This window comes from Anastrepha obliqua, chromosome 2 (assembly GCF_027943255.1).
Source record: "Anastrepha obliqua isolate idAnaObli1 chromosome 2, idAnaObli1_1.0, whole genome shotgun sequence".
Classification (NCBI taxonomy): Eukaryota; Metazoa; Arthropoda; class Insecta; order Diptera; family Tephritidae; genus Anastrepha; species Anastrepha obliqua.
In genome coordinates, this window is record NC_072893.1 from 129,660,643 (window position 1) to 129,678,310 (window position 17,668).

The 17,668-nt window shown below is 45.0% G+C and overlaps 1 protein-coding gene across 1 annotated transcript in view; it reads right to left on the reverse strand.

The window, feature by feature from the left end:
• Nucleotides 1-2,328: 2,328 nt before the first annotated feature.
• LOC129237897 (tetratricopeptide repeat protein 28) overlaps nucleotides 2,329-17,668 on the reverse strand; it is a 38,917-nt gene continuing 23,577 nt past the window's right edge. The window contains exons 2-6 of the mRNA XM_054872872.1: nucleotides 7,725-10,842; nucleotides 7,538-7,657; nucleotides 5,817-7,482; nucleotides 5,022-5,755; nucleotides 2,329-4,963 (exon numbers count right to left, since the gene is read on the reverse strand). Of these exons, the coding sequence (XP_054728847.1) occupies nucleotides 2,784-4,963; nucleotides 5,022-5,755; nucleotides 5,817-7,482; nucleotides 7,538-7,657; nucleotides 7,725-10,842 (7,818 nt within the window). The 3' untranslated portion in view covers nucleotides 2,329-2,783. The remainder of the gene's footprint in view (nucleotides 4,964-5,021; nucleotides 5,756-5,816; nucleotides 7,483-7,537; nucleotides 7,658-7,724; nucleotides 10,843-17,668) is intronic.

Consider the following 17,668-nt stretch of genomic DNA (forward strand, 5'->3'; position numbering starts at 1 on the left):
AGAAACTATTTTTTCACCTTCCCAGATATGGTTCACTGATGGATCGAAATTATAAGATGGTAGAAAAGGACGGGAATTAATGGATCTAAATTTAAAAAATCGATTATAATGGGGTTTTACCCAACAATCTTCCTGGCAGCATTACATTCCATCGAGATATGTGTGCGGGAATGTCTCCGTAGAAGCATGAAAGGAACCCACAATTACATACTTTCAGATAATCAGGCGGCTTTGAAAACCCTTCTATCAACTATAAACGCCTCAGAAATGGTAAATGAGGTAGTAGGCGTGGACAAATTTATTCTTTCCTAAGCGAAAGTAAAGCAAACCACTTTGATCAAAAAGTTCCCGGAATATATTCAGAAAATTAAAAATACAAGTTCATTCCTCAAAAGTGATATTATCGCCTTCAAAAAACTCTCTATCGACTGCAACGCATTTATGCCAGCGTTTGATGCAACGAAACATTTCGGGAACTCTATTTTCGATATAGCCATCAAAGCCGTCGTCGATTTTTCCATTACTTCCTTTCAGCTATTAAAACGCTTTCCCCTTCGTGGTTTTTTGACTCGGCCAAACAGAAAAAAATCACAAGAAGCCATATCAGGTGAATTCGATGGCTGTTCTTGGCCAAAATGTCACAAATTATGATGGTTGCACTATACGACGATGCAAAATCTACGAAATGTGTTCCCACAAATCCTTTTTTTTGGCGTAAGCGTCTCATAAGGCTCAAATAATAGTCTTTATCGTCGGATGGTCAACCTTTGGCAAAAATATGTGGTGTACCGTTGTAATTCATGCACACGGCTTTCGTTTTTTTGACGTGTTTTTTTTTTGTTTTGGTTCATTCGGAGCTCTCCACTCGCTTACTCCTCTTTTGTTGTGGTTGCGTGTCCTATTCATAAGCCCACGTCTCGTCTCAGTAATGATGCGTTTGATGAATGTTGGGTCGGATTCAGCTTTGGAAACCATGTCTTTGGCGTTATCAACCCGGTTTTTTTGCATGAAATTCAGGTCCTTTGGGACCAACTTTGCAGCATCATGGCACTAACCCAAATCTTTAACTACAATGTGCTGAATGGATCCATAAGCAGTGTTCAAGTGCTCTGCCAGCTCTCTGATTACCAATTTGTGGTTATTGATCAACTTTTCTTTTACTTTCTTGATTTTGTAATCATTTTTTTATGTTGGCGGCCGGACATTACGTTCGTCATTCTTGATGAACTCACTCTCTCTTCTGAAGTGTTAATGCCACTCGTAAACGGCGTTTTTTTCTTTTCATTTTGTCTTTTGGGGCATGAACAAACTTAAGGATCTCTTTTTCCTACGTTCCATCTGCTAACTTTTTAGCAAAAGTTCTCATTTCTATGCTTTTGAGTACTTTTTCTTTTAGAATTTCCTCTGAAACACGTTGCTTTTCCAAGAGGACGTCACGGATTTAATAAGTAGCTCAAGATGGTTGACACAGGGTGAAAATTAGCCACCTTACATCACCTTAAATTATTGCTTCATGCATTTGCACGGTATTAGGCCTCTGCTTTTCGCCAAGCGTTGGCAAGTGGCAAATAGATGAAGCAACTGGTATAAATAAATGTTTTTTGGCACCGCAGGGAGCTGCTTAACATTACATTTGTTAGTAATGTGCGTTATGCCAATTTTATGAGGCATAACCGTACTCACTAGTGGCGAATCTTGCTCGAGAACTTTGTGGCCGCTTTTGCAAGCAAATTTTTTTGTCAACTGAGCCGAGCAGAAAGGTAGCGAGCAGAGAAGTGGCGAATAGAAGTGGCCAATTATTTTTAAAACATAAATGGCAAGCTCTTCATTTTAATAGGGTGATTCAAGCGGGATAATAAACATTAATAGTTTCACAATGTAAGCAATAAATTTTATTAAGCTTTAAAAAAAGTGCCTAATAGAAAATCCTGTATTTATTTTTATTTGTCACAAATAAATGCAAATTTTATTAGAAAAAAAATACAAAACGTACTTTAATAATACACAAAGTAGTCTTTTAGTTCAAAATCAATACAGACAAATTAATACTTATATAAAAAATAGCTCATAAAAACGGCAAGTTTACGACGAATCGTAGTTCAAAACATGAAAACCATAGAAATGGCTTAAAAAATTGCGCATAAGAAGTATTTTAGTCTAAAACTGTACAACTCATAAAATATAGCACAAATACATTTTTCGCTTAAAAATATTTAAATAATAGAATAGTTGTAAAATATCAATAAATTCAAATAATTAAATTTAATAATATCGTAATTGTGAATAATATCGGAAAGAATTGCAAATAATTCTGAATTAATATTTTAAATATATTATTGCATTTTTTACATTTACGCTCACATCTGATTTAAAGTTCCACAGAACTCGGTATTTAAATATTGTTTCGATACTTGCTTTGAGCATCTAACTACACTTTAAATTATTTTGAATTCCGAAATAATAACAATTTTCTTCTTCTTTTTTCCATTTTACCTCTTTAATATTCATTGTTGTTATTGCAACTCTATAAAATTCATGCTTGCAGCTAGTTTTTTGTTTCTAGAAAATAAATTTTGCGTTTTACATAATTCGGTTTTGTTTTCTTCTTTTCGTAGTTTAATTTAGCTTTTATTTTTTACCCTCTATTAGTTTTTTCTTTTTATTCTTATTTAAGTTTTTCTATTTGAAATACCTCCTTTTTTCCTCCACACCTCATTTTCGCTTCTTTATATTTACCTCCCATTTTCTGCTCTAATTTTTATCTCATCTACTTCGTTCGCCTTTTACATCTTCCTGCCTACCGCAGCAATGCCACTGGATTGTGCTGTAATTTTGCCGCCATCTTTGCTGTTCACCCCTCCACTGGCATTGCCACCAGTGTTACCCTTCACTGCCGCCGCTGTTTTGTATGTACTGCTGCACTGCGAGTCCGCCACCGATCTGCCATCGCCTTCGTCACGTCGACAAAATTCATTGAAGGGACTGCTCGCTCGCTTCACGTTAGATATAGTCATGCTTGTCTCGGCTTTTGTCTTGATGCTGCTGACATTCGTCTTAATCTTGTGTTGTCTCTCTAGTATCTCGGCCGTCGTCAGTTCACTTGCCTTCACTATGCTCGAGGGCACATTGCTTAGCCATGGCTTGAGCGTGCCTTTCTTTTGCACTGTGGCTGCCTTGCAACGGCATATGATGTCGGCAGGTTCACCACAAATTGAGCAGGTGTCCTTTGCGCTTACTGCGTTGTTGGTAACGTTTACGCTTGAGCTGCCAACGTTGGCATTGTTGGCTCCACAAGTATTAACGAGAGCGGAGTTGTTGCTATTACCTGTGATGTGCGTCGGCATGTTCAGAGTTTTCGTGTTCGCCGTGCTGACAGACGATGAGGACGAGGTGCCGCTGAGTTCCAGCTCATTTACGGCATCCACAATGCTCTTGATGGTGCACGTGCTATTAAGTTTGTTGCTGCTGCTGTTTACACCTGGTTCATCATCGTAATTCTTGCTTAGCAGCAATTTAGAGAGTGGTGGTGCGAGACCCAATCCTAGATTGCGTTCATGGTATACCTCCGAAATGGTAGGTGTTTCGCGGTTCATGTGGCGCATTATTGAGTCTTGTATGCTCTTCTGATTCACCTTGCTGGCCTCCTTGGAAACTACGCTTTGACTGCTGCTCGTTGCTGTGCCACTAGCTGCTGCAGACTTAAGCTCCTTCTTCGCCTCATTGAGCAGTTCGGTGTCAGCTTGGGAGAAGTACAGATTCGATGCGTTTACGATGAGCGCATTGTCGTCCTCTTCGGGTAGACTTAGTGGCTTGCGACTGCCGGGAAGCGCGCCAGCTATGCCACTAGCACCTTGATGGTTGCCATTCAAGTTGGATGGAGCTTCCGAACGTACGTTGAGTCGATCCATGAAGAGCGCATGTTCTTTGCTGAGGCGTGCAGCTACCGACGACTGAGCGTTGCCCAGTTTAATTTTAGGTTTGAGGCGGAAGTGTGACATTGGAGTCTGAGCTAATTCCAAACCACGTTCAATTTCCGATTCGGAGCTTGTGGACTCCAAGTTTGCTGCTGACATGGTTGTACCAGTCATAGAAGTGGCTGGTCCCAGATTATTGTAGACAGGTGCCATTGGAGGGACAGGTCGCAAACTATCGACCAGTGGCAGATTTTGTCTAGGCGGTGGCAGTGGTGGCATATGACCATGCGGAGGCTGGTTGTTGCGTCGCAGCACAGTTGCGTGCCCAGAAATCTCCCAGTCTGTGGTAGAACTGGCGGAACTTGAGCTATCTGGGCGTCTGGAGATGCCACTCGGCACGACACTCATTTCTGGTATAACACTGTCACCCAGGTAGTTCATGCCAGCGCTGGAATAAAGGTTGCGTATGCGAGTTTGATGTGCCAATGCCATTGAAACGTTCTGTTCAACTGGGTTTTGTGTAGTAACTGGTGGGCTGGGTGTGAAAGCAGCATCGCTTTCACCACCGCCGCCGGGGCGTGAGACACGTACTGGTGCGCGCAAACTGGAATAACCTAAACGAGGACCTGTGGTCTTGTTAATATGTGCTTGCGAGATGTAACCATCTGAAAGTTCGCTGTCGGTAGTGTTGGCCAGGCTCGAATCTTGTGTAGGATAAAGCGCCGAGCCAGCGCTGCCCGGCGCGCTGGGTATTGATTCGGTGTCAGTGCGTCCACCATCGGGCTCACCGCGTCGACGTACATACGAAATGAATGCACTGCCACTGCTGCTAATGACGCGTGTGCGATTAATTGGCGGCAGTTGTAAACCAATGCCCAAGGCCTTAGTGGAATCCGCAGTTAGATGTGACGAAGCTGCTGTCGGTATTGACGTGAGTGCCAGTGCAGGATTGGATACTGAAACTTGTAGATCGGCATGCGTTTCCTCAGCGAGTGATTCACAGCTGCTGGACGAGTCCAAACCCAGGCTTTTAGGCGCCTCTTGAGTGTCTGAAAAATGAACACAATTTTGTAAAAGCTGCAAAATGAATAATAGAAATTAGTTTACCGAAGAGTGCCAACAGCGCCTGTAACACAAATTGGCAGTTGCGTCGATTCGCTTGTTTGCCCGTACGTAGCGTCACCTGATCCTGCCCGACCTCAGTGAGATCAAATCCAATGGATGCTAACAGCTCGTGACAGCCCGCAACGCGCCACAAGCGCACACTTAGCGGTATTTCAATGCAGGCTTCTGTCTCGTTGTTACCTTTTGGCGGGAATTGTGCCAATACATTTCTTATAAGTGTAATAATATCGTCCGCTACATCGGCGCTGCTAACCAGCTTCGCCAATGCCTGTAGGGTAAGTGGTGTCAGGGCCAAAAGTGCTTGTAAGCTAGCCGAACATTGTGAGAGCCGATCCTCGGGGTCAGATTGTGGGAAGAAAACGCTTGATGGTATGCCATTGGCGGCAGGCTCAAAACGGAAACCCACTGCCATTAATAGATCCTTCCAACCGCCCACTGGTCCAGCCTTGTTCTCAATGCTCTTTTGTGTGGTATACATGGCATTCTTTTGGCCACGATGAATGCGCTGCAAACTCTTTTCCACCAGATGCAGGCAAACACGCAGCGCATCGCGGCACTTATCTGGTGTACGCATTAGCTCACAGAGTGCATTACCCATCATGGCGACCTTGTTCGAGAGACGTACATTACCGCCGATTAGAAGAAAACCAGCCCAATTTGCCGGGTGAGCAAAGTGTTTCGTATGCTGGACTGTCTGCATGGCCTCGGCGAGAGCTCTGTAAAAGTAAAAGAAAGAACAGTTAATGAGATAAACTCCGTCAGCTATAGTGAGCTTACCGTGCAGCACGTGCACCCTGTAATAGCGCCGAATAAAAGGCACGTAGCAGAATCTTTGCAGCAGTCTCTGGCACGGGCCACAAAGAGATGAGCACGGCACCGGCACCGGCGCACAACCAGCTGCCAGCCAAATTGGCCACACCTGCGCCTGTGATCGGTTCAATGGAGTGATACGAGCTAAGAACTACCAGCTTGGCATTTAATTTCATAGTAAGCACATCTGCTGCCGATAGTATGAAATCGGATAGCTGTGGTAACTCTATATTACCACCAGATAGCTCGTTGGTTTCTTCGTCCTGTGCACCACCAGCGGCTGAGGACTGATAGTAACGCTTCTGTGTCTGCGAATCCACCACATCGCCCGGGCTGAGCACTACGGCACCAAGTTTCCAGCTCAGATTAGCGGCAAAGTGTACGCACTCCGCGGTCGGTAGCTCGGAGATGACCGCCTCTTTGGTGGCATTGCAGCCTGCAATGGCCTTCGCTTGCAACATATCGGCCACCATAGCGGCTTCTTGTAACGAGGCAGGTGATTCTGACCAGCCCCAGGTTTCGGATAATACAGAAGGTATACGCGGACCGCCGACAACCAAGGCGGTACTTAAATTTTCAGTCAATTCACGTGTGCGCAAAATTTTGCTCTTCAAACGCAGCGTTTGTAGTGAAGGAATCGTGATTATGGAGCAACGTTCCGATAGGTATTCGCCATCATCTTTAGAGCTGCGCAGTATGGCGAAAGGCACCAAATAGAGCTCGTTTTCTAACACCAAGATGAGCTCTTTGCGTCCTTGACGTGACACTGAACAGCCTGATGGTAGTAAGTCATCGAATGGTTCCAGCAGTAGATTGTAGAGGGTATGCAGACACGTGGGTCCTTGCCAAGCGGGCAATGTGGGCACACGTCGCGAGCGCGTCGAACCTTGTAGACTACCGATGGAACGTGTAGAGCCTTGCAGACTAGCGACCGAACCACCCACTGAGCCCAAGCTGAATAGCGAACTCAGTGAATAGTTGGAGGAGTTCATCATGTGATTCCGATTGACCATGCGCAGAAAGCCGCTACGTTCATTGGCAAAATCATCCAGCAGGTTCTCTGAACTCGAGCGCCAGCCACTACCATCACCTTCGAGCAAGACACTATCCGAGTTGACGCCCAAATTGTCGCGCACCATATTAATATAGCGCTCCAGCAGACTTCCTTTTGGCTGTGTATTTTTCGAATGCTCCGCCAGTTTTTCACTCGATATTTTCAGCGTTTCCTCATTTATATGTACGACATGAAAACGAACTAGGCCCTTTTGTGGTTGTAAGAACCAAGCGTAGAGCTCATCACCGGCCAAGCTAAAGTATAGCACATTCGTCTTGGAGCGATTGACGATGTCATAGATGGACTCGCTGCAGGTGATGGTGGTTTTGCGTGATATGCTATTCGTGTCCGGACTGGTGCGTGCCTTGCAACGTTCGGCGGCTACCAAGGCGTCCTCGTTGCGCTGTGTGGCGACAAGAATTTGTTGCAGTATGTGATAGCAAGACGTTTGCAGATCGAAAAGACTGGTGCGTCCTTCGGGACTGCGCTGGTCATAGCGCACAGACTCCAGTAATTGGGCTGCGCTTTCCATTTGGGTGCGTGCATCTTCGTTGTCATCGGAAGCGCGTAGAGAAAGACCTGAAAAGGGCAGTTGTTCGATTAAATTCTCGTTTTATTTACCCAGCGAACTCACCGAGTTGATATCTTATTTTGGCCTCCTCTTCCGATTTGTTGATCGACTGCGCAATTGCCAGACCTTGACGCAGAAAGTTGATGGCCTGTGTATTCTGCCTCATTTGATGGAAAACTCGGCCTATTAAACGAAAAAGTGATTAGCATGAAGAATGGAAAGAAATGATTGCCTAAAAGATGCCACTCACCAAGTGAACCGCACGCGTATGCCTTGCTAAGACGATCTGCTGTCAGCGCCAATTGTTTTTCATAGAATTTTACCGCATCCACATAGTTGCCTATGGATTCATACACCGCGCCCAGGTTGCCACATGCACGCGACTGCAGCGCTTCAGCCCCCAAGTGCTCGCACATTTCCAAGTCCATTTTGTGCAGACGCAGTGCGCCCTCTGCATCGTTCATGCGTTGATAAACATTACCCAATGCGCTCGTAGCATCCGAGACCAGTGCGCGGTCGCCCAACTCGCGTGCAATTTCCTGCTGGTGTTCCAAACAGTTGACTGCTTGCTCATAGTTGCCCAGCGCTGAATGTATATTACCCAAGTCACCATAGGCCACAGCTTTGACCTCAGGACTGCCCAATTCGTGTGCCACCACCAGACGTTTCTCCAAGCAAACTAGCGCTTCTGGCAGGTTTCCAAGAGCGCGGTGACTATGTCCCAGACCGCGGTAGGCACGTTCTTGATCTCGATAGCTTTGTAGTGCCGTCGCAAGTTGTAAGTGGCGCTCGTGGCATTTGATGCCCTCCTCAAAGTCACCCAACGCATCATAGCAGTCACCAAGGTGACCGAGTGCACGCGCGCGATCGTGTTGTGTCGTCGGCATGTTTACGCGCTCCAATGTACCCAATTGCTGCTCTAAATAGCCTATGGCATCTTCATATAGACCCATGTTGAGCTTAGCAATGCCGAGATTGCCATAGGACTGCGCCTCTACGCCCGAGTCTTGCAGCTCTTGTGCGCGTCCCAGCTGTTCTTGATAACACTTGACAGCGTGCTGGTAATTGCCTAGGGCCATGTGTACAGCGCCGAGGTGACCGTGTGCTTTGCATTCGCCCGGAAGATCGGACATCTCTTGGCGGAGCGCTAACTCTTGCGTATGATAGCCGAGCGCTTTGTCGAATTTTTTGATGAGACGATGTGCTAGCCCAAGCGCACCACAAGCAGCGGCCTCCAACGGTCGCTCGCGTGCATGACGAGAGAGCGAGAGTTGCCGCTGGTACATTTTGATCGCTTCATCGTGGTCAGCGCTGCGTACCAATATGTCGCCCAAATTACCGAGCGCGCGAAACTTGCCGGATACATGGCTGGTCATGTGTGCCACAGCTAGGAAGAACTTTTGACAGTCCAGAGCAGCTTGTGAATTCCCCAGCGCCAAATGCGCTAGACCCAGATTGCAGTAGGCGCGTCCCATATTTATTTTGTCCTGTAAGTCTTTTGCCAGCGCCAAGTCTTGATCATAGTAACGAACCGCTTCGCGATAGTTACCAATGCAGTAGTGCACATAGCCAAGGAAGTGACACGCCTTACCCTCGGCCGCCACGTCACCCAGCTCCTGGGAGAGCATCAAGTACTGCTCATAGTAGGGTACTGCTTGCGCGAACTCTTGTCTTGAGCTGAAGCAGTTGCCTAGATTGAGCAGCGCGCAGGCTTCACCCGCTGTGTCCTTCAGCTCACGTGCGATGTTCAAATGCGCGCGGTAGTGCATCAGCGCCATGTCATGTGCGCCCAAAGCCTGATAGGCTACGGCGAGATTGCCGTGTGTGGATGCTTCCGCGCTGCGATCGTGCACCTCTTTACTGATCGTCAACTCCTGCTTGTGGTACTTGATGGCTGCCTCATACAGGCCTGCGGCAGAGTACGCGTTCCCTATGTTACCATAGGCGCGTCCCATACCAGCGCGATCGTGCAGCTGTCTAGTGATGGTTAGATGTGCCTGATGCAGCTTAAGCGCGGCGTCATGTTCGCCGAGAAGTTGATAAACGATGCCTAGATTAGAGCAAGCGCGGCCTTCGCCTATCTTGTCGCGCGCTGCAAGCGCCATCTCCAGCTGCTTCTCATGCCATTTTTTCGCCTGTACGCAGTCACCGGCGCAGCGCGCCGCATGCCCCAAACCTGCGTATGCACGCGCCTCAATATTGCGGTCGCCTAGTTGCTTTGAGATACGCAAGACCTGCTCATGAAAGGTGATAGCCTGTGCAAAATTGCGACGGTAATGATGGCTTGAACCGAGGTTGGAGTAGGCGCGCGCCTCCTCCACCTGATTGCCTAATTTGCGTGCCAGACGTAGATGTTGCGTATGACAATCCACTGCCGAGTCGAATTCGCCCATTGCCAAGTAGACGGCACCGACATTGCCGATTTCACGCGCTTCTTGCAAACGATCACCAATCTGTTTCACCAACTGCACGCATTGCTTGTGGCTGGCCAAGGCATTGGGATAGTCGCCGATGGCGGTGTAGACGTGTCCAAGTGATGTGAGCGCAGCAGCGGCGGCCTGTGTGTCCTTGCACTTCATGGCAAGCACGAGCTGGTAACGGTGTGCGGTGAGCGCTTCTTTGAAGGAACCCTGGCTAAAGTAGGCCGAACCGAGATTGCCATGCGCACGACACTCACCGGCCGTATCGCCGAGACTTTTCGCCACAGCCAAATCCTGCTGCATATAACCAATGGCTTTATCCAGTTGATTGAGCGCCCAGTGGGCGGAACTTAAAGCGCTGAAGACAGAGCCCCGCAATTTCAACGAACAGGAACCAATACGTAATGCGGCCTCCAGCACAGTGACCGCCGAATGATATTGCCCAGCCTGTAGTAACTCCTGCCCCACAACCGATATCACCACAAACGGAGATTGGTCCAGATTCATAGCGCGCAGCTGTTGAAATGTCGGCTCCAGCGCATGACGCAACGGACTTTTCACAGACGCCTCCATCAGGCCAGCCAGCAGCTGCTTGTGTTGTGTATCTTGCGCCAAGCCAGCGCTGAATGAAGCCAACGCTTCGCCATAACGACCCAGACACTGCAGCGCTACACCTTGTCGAAAATACGCTTTCGGCCATTGCGGACACAGCTCGCGTGCCTTTGTGGCATCCTGTAGCGCGAGTGCGAACTGGCCCTGTTTGAGGCGTGCCGCCGAGCGATTGCTGTAAAGTATATAGTTGCCGGGATCGAGCTGTAGCGCATCGGTGTAGAGCGTGACGGCGGTGGCGAAGTCGCCGCTCTGGCAGGCGGCATTTGATTGGCGCACCTTCTCGAGAAATAGTGCACGGTTGGCGGCCGGCAGCTCTGGTGTGCACTCGGGCTCATTCTAGAGACAAAACAAAAAACAAAAAAAACGAAAATAGAAGCAAAAGAAAAATAGTATGAATTAGTTGTGGTATGTGCAAAAAATGAGTGTGTGCATTGCGGCAAGTGAGCAACTACAAATAAATTAAGACGGCGAATACACGCGCTGCAACAGCGCAAACCAGCTTGGACAGAGCGTGCGCGCGGAATCGCATACGATTTTTATGATGGGAAAATGCGAAGCGATTAGGAGCACGTTTAAGCATTTAACCACATTCCAGTGTAGTGGCTGCGCGGTGGCAGAAGACGCAGCTGGACGCGTTGTGCATGCAATCGTATGCAAGCCTTACCAGCAATGGCTGTGCGCGCGCGGCGGCAGCATGCATATTAACTAGTTGTGGATATTTTTGTAACACAGTGGCATTTAACAGCCATCACAAATGGGCTGGGCGTAACGAAGCGCGTAAGAAGCGTTAAAAAGTCTTGCCACTAATCGAACGCTCCCAGAACGAAGATGCAGCCGAAGAAGAATAAATAAAAACAACTGCGCGGCGGCAGCGATTCAACAAAATCGCAGCCACAAAACCTATCTGCAGTAAAACCATCAGCAACTGCGAAATTATCTTTACTGGCATTATCAATATCATAATCGCCATTACAAACTTTTGTAATAGCCCTCACCACTCTTGCGCAGCAACGCAGCAAGGCAAGCCACCAGCTGCCATGCCAGAAGAGTTGAGTCACGTTTATGCTTATAAATTCACTTGTTTGGAATGTTTCGTTACAACACACGTACATGCACGCTCGTGCACACACACACGCAGGCAAGCGCAAGCGCAAGCAATCACAAAAGTCGTTGGTAAAAAATTGCTAATAAAAAATAACCATTTACTGCGGCAATGGCAGCAACAACAAATCACCACAACAGTTAGCGCAATGAGGCCCAGCAGCAGGAACGCTTGTGGTCAAAGGCATCATGTACAGAAATTAAGCGGAAAAAATGAATAAATGAAAAGAATTAAAAAAAAACGCACCAAAAAAGCAGCGAGCACAGTTAAAGAAAGAAATTGTGAGCATCACTCGCCGCTGCTACTCAATTTTTATAGCAAAAGCCGACATATTGCAAATTACTTTTGGTGCTGAAATTGCCATAATTTTTCTGTAGTAATGGCATATGGAATGCGCGCGGCAAAATGGGCAGTGGCGAGTGCAGAAGTTGAAGCACCGAACTCGCGGAGTGAAAAGGGAAGAGTTTCAGCAGGCTGCAGAGGAAGGGTGACCAACGCGCCAGAAAAAAAGTAGTAAAACTGTGATGAGTTTCGGTTGAAATCGGAGAAAAAATGTTGGTGTTGCAAAAGCCAAGGTTGGTGTCCCTATCGCGAAATAAAGAAAAACTGACGTACAGCAGATTTCAGGCTACTTGCGCTGAATTGATTTTAATTTATGCACTGAGGTACGGTGCACTGGGGAGGGCTCCCTTACTGGAACAGCAGCCCTTGGTGGGGAAAAACCCGAGTCATTTCGGTCACCCAGGACCGGCTGTCATGGGAATGACGCACAAGGTGGTTAGAGAGATGGATAATTGGCGCTTACTCCCTTTTCGGGGGGTTTTCCGAGCTCCTCCACCTGTTTGTGGCATGCGTCTTGATGTTGTTTCATGGAAGAGACCTACAGTTTTAAACCGACTCCGAAAGACAGATGGTTTTTTATGAGGATAGGATAAAGGTGAGCTGCCCATCTTGACCGCAAGGAAGGGAAAAGAACCAAATAGGTGGATAAAAGGAAGAAGGGGCTTTGGATTAGAGGATGACGACCAACAGTGGCTAATTTCATTTGCATTAACCGCTTCAAGCTTCTGACGAAATTCACCAGGTGTGAGATATGTAAGTCTGAAATATCCGCAGGTGCAGTAAAAAAGTGAGAGCCCAGATGCCTAAATCTAAGCGCGACGAGAGAAGGGCATCTAAGAAGAAGGTGCTGAGATAATTCCACCTTATCCTTCAGATAGTTTCTGCAGAAAGGACTTAAAGCAATCGCTAGTCTCACCGCATGGACGCCTAACGGACAATGTGCGGTAAGCATCCCCACCAAATGAGGAGCGTTTTCATGGCGGAGATACACCCGGAGGCTTTCCATTGTCGAGGGGCGACCGCTATTAGAAGAAAAAACGTTTTCTAAAATTTGGTATCTCTTGTACGGAGTTTGGAACCTGTGCACTTCCGAATGATAGACACGACCTAATACATTCGACTACAGCGGCCGCTGTGATGTGCATTAAAGAGAGGCAAACACTTCGACTTCAAAATCTTTTTGCGCGCTCAACACAATAACTTCTCCAAACGCAGTTCTTTTTATAAATCTGGAATGATACCGAGCTGAGCAGAGGCTGAAGTGCTTACTTCTCGTACTCGATATGGCAACGTATTCGAGAAGCCAGTGGACTCAAGTCGATACAGGAGTTTTTGATGTTGTGGGCTTTTTTAGTTCGTATTTAGCGAGGTTTGCGAGATATTTGCATCTTTTAAGTTGGTACCCACCTAGTAAGGACTTTGGTTGGGCGTGTGATGCCAGCTTGAGCTTCGTAGCTTTTGCTCTTGTCCTTTGAGCTCTTACTTGTTGCTTATCTTAGCATTCGAGACTGTGCGTGAGTTACCGGTGGCAGGTTTTGGGTTTAAAATCTGTTGCAAATAAGGAAACTCAAAAATATAAAATCTTATAGGCAGATGTCACTTAAGGCAGCCGATGTCATAGTTTCTTGCGCAATTCCGACATAAAAAGTGGCGCAAGAAAACTAGTGGGCAGAGTCTCACAACACAAATTCGAGTAGAAGTTTGTGTAACTCCTACCTATACGAGTATGCCAGTTGTTGTTATCGTAGCAACTCTGGCTGGATCGATTAGTCTGTCTTCGTTGATGCCATACAAAGGTAGGCCCAAGAAAGACCAGTGTGGACGGAGTTGAAGCAAAGGAAACGAATTATTAGTTAAGTTGATGAAGTCTCATGCGAGTTCCCTTCACAAAGGCGCACATGTGTAATGAGTTCCAGAGCTCAATTCTGGATAGATACAAGTTAGCCTGTTTTAATATCAGAGTAATGTAGCATTAGGAGTCAGCTAAAGCTCTTCTTCTGCAACAGGTGGAAATTGGAAGCGGATAACGGTATTTGATGGAAGATCCAGCTGAAGCTTTTCATCGACAGTAGGTGCTACCTGGAAGGGGATAAAGGCAATAAAGGATGCTTTCGCAGGATGAAACATTTCCCAAACGTTATTGGCGACGGTTACTGAACTGACAGTTCTTGGTCCAATATAAATTCGGGTCGATTTGTAAAGTACATAGAACCGAATGCCGTCGAAATGGCCGATACACAGTCAAACTTAGTGTTTGATGGCTCTTGAAATGTCTGGGAGCCAACTCAGATTCCATCCAGGAGTCTTATGTTAATATTCTGGACTCCAGATGCACGAACCGTACCCTTATTGTAGAGGAGAAGCAGTTCTTGAGATAAAATTGAAGCTATTGCCGACTCCCGGTATAGAAGTTGAAGCCAGTATCGAGCCTGAAATTGAAAAATTTAGATGAAAGTCTCTAACCAAAGTTGCTCATACCTTTGCTCGGTTGATTTGTACTCTGATCGCAGCAGTGTGGCACTCATAGCACCTGAAATTATCGCCATAGAGGTTTGTAGGCTCAGATATTGAAATAAATTTGTATTTGGCACAGAACATTTCCCTCTTTTCTTCCCGAACTGTGCATCTTTATGGTTGCCTGCTTTACTAAGAACAGATTTGCAAAAAGAACAGGAAGACTAATTCAAGCATTGAGCGTCCTTTTCCTACGTTGGCAACTCTGCACATTCATTACGCCTGTATAAATTGCGCGCAAAATGGGTTTCGAGGTGAAGTGACTGAACTTTTCGCCTCGCACGTCGACGGCCAGCCTGAGCAGCGTTCGCTGCCACCATTGCCGCCACATAGCTGAGCGTGCAGCTGACATAACCGGATGTTGTAGGGTCAACAGCAAGCAAAGGTCGGCACGTACGCGCAAACAAGTGAAGCTGTGCCCACAATGAAAATTTATACCTTTGCAATAATTGGCGCAACGCTTTATAAGTAAAAAGTTGAGCGCCACGAAAAGTTATTTATTTTCTAGTTATTTACACAGCAAAAATGTTTATTTGTATTCTTGTCAAATAAAAGCAAAAATAAACGAAAGCATTGTGTGCAGGAGAAAACTCTGAAATTAGCTATGCGGAAGCGCGACCAAATGCTTTTAGCGCGCTACCCACGAGCCGTGGCGCAACATATTGCACATCCATTTTTGGACGCAGTAGCGGCAGCAGCAACATGGCGTTGGCGAAATGTTTACATTTTTAATGCGGCAATTAAATGCGATGACTATGCAAAAATGCCGAAAAACAACATTCGCACCACAACAACAACTACAATCAAATCACTAAAAAACGGCAAAAATTTATTTACAGCCAAGAAGCGCCTCGGCAGCAACAATGAACAGTGGCAGCGGCAGCAACACCAATAACAAATAACAAAGAAGGCAGCAACATGCGCGAAACATACCAAAAATTACAATAACAAGCGGGAATTTAAATTGCCAAAGTATGGCTGGCGGTGGTGGCGGCGCGGTGAGCGGTGCGCGTTGCACGCCGCGTGACGGAAGTGGCCGCGCGCGCATGCAAATTACAGTGAAACAGCGGAATGGGGAAAGGGGTGAGCATATAGCAGTCAACAGCCAGCTGCTACAGCTGTGAATCTGCATAAGCCAAGCGTGCAACTGAAAAACGATTACAACAACAATGCCGCTAAGGTAGTGCCGATAGACGCCAACAAAAGCAAGTAACATAGAAAATAGCCAACCAAGAGACGTAATCACTTTAATGCGCCTGCAACATTGTTTCTACACACACACACGCGCACACACAATTCAATAGCCCATAAAGCAAATAAACATCAATGGAAATAACAACAAGCAAACGCAAGTTTGTGCCTAAAGTCTTTCGAGGGGTGCGCTGGCGCAAACTGAAGTGTGTTTGGCTAAGTGTGCGCGTGCATGCATCTGCTTACTTACTTTGTGTGTAGTTGTTACTGTTGTTGTTGTTGTCGTTGGGTATGTTGCTTGGATTGCCCAATAAAAATGGCGCCAACACTTCGTCGCCGAAGTGGTAGCTGCTTCTCGAAAGTGAATAAACGAAGTTCCAGAAAGCCAACAACAGCAGCGGCCGCCGCTACAGCAGCAAGAAACATTTCAATCGTAAAATATTTATTTCTATTATGGAACATTGTGTGCAAAACGTTAAGGTAAACTTTACGTCTTTTTCTGCTTCTTCCAATCATTTTACGATGCGAATTTTGCAATTATCAAGGACGACTGGTCACAATGTTTAGTGCACGCGGGGGCATGAGCGTGTGCATGTGTGGTGAGAGTGGCATAATGATGTTGGGCCATAAAATATTTTACTGGACGCGCAGCGGGTGCACCTTGGGATAGGCGCATGTGGGATAGCAGCGGGCTGGAGGAAGATTGGAAAGTTGTGTATCTGGGTGAAAGACCGATTTTCGCAAAAAGCAAAAAATAATGTATATGTTTACTGCTTACTGCTGTCCAACATATGGAAGAAATTTAAGGCGAGGGACATTGTGACGAACGTTTTGTCTTAAAAATCGAAAGACTTGTAATTTTATGCCGCCATCAGCTGACAGTTGGTTTTTATATGGAGCGCTACGAAGCCTGCGGTTGCCTGTTATTGGAAGTTTTTTTAAGTTCTATTCTCGCTTGACACTTAAATAGGCTCGATATCCACTGCTCTATAGGATTTGGAAAGCAAACGACATTCGTGAATTTTTTACATATTTTTCACAATTTTTTTCTAATCTTATAAAATGCATTTATTGTGCGAAAAGCTACAAAATCTCGAGGTTAAATAAAAAACACAACTTTTCTAATTTATTGTTTTCTGAAAAGTAATCATTTTTTTTACTTTTTCATTTAATAAAATCTTTAATAAAAACATTTTGAACCAAAAACAATGTTATAAAATCTAAATAAAGAAAAATAAGAGTTTATCATGAACATTTTTCATGAAAATGAAAAAAATCTTAAATAAAAAAAAAATAGAAACGATTTTTCACAGTTCTTTCCTGAAAAGTTACAAAACCTTAAACAAACAAAAAACTACAAACGAAGAGTTTAATATAATATAATTTTAAATAGGCAAAAATTAAAATAAAAGAATTGTTTAATGTTTTTCGGAACTTTTTAGTATTTTCGTGGTTGACAAACTAAAAAAAAAACAATTGTTAAATGAATAGTAAGAAAATCTCAAATGAAACTTGCAACAAAATTAATTATTTTTTCTTAAAAAGTAAAAAATATTAAAAGAAGAAGAAGAAAAAGAGTTTTTCATAATTATTTTCCTCAAAAGATGTAAAATCTCAAGCAAACAAAAAAAAAAAAACTAAAAAAAAATCGTTTTCATCTAAAAAAATATTAAATGAACAAAAATAAACTAAAAAGATATTTTTCCTTTTTTGCTAAGAAAATAAAAACTTCGGGGTGAAAACTAAAACTAAATTTCATTCATTTTTTTTCAAGCAGTTTTGTGCTTTGCATTTCAAAAACAAAAGAAAAAAAATTTTCTGAAAAGTAATAAAATCTCAAATGAAAACAACAAAAAGGTTTCACAATTTTTTTTTTATTTTACTAAAATCTCAAATAAAAACAACAAAAAGATTTCACTATTTTTTTTTAAATGTAATAAAATCTAAAATAAAGAAAAATTGTATTCCTCTCAAAACTAATAAATCAAAAATAAAAAAGGTTCTTCACTGCTT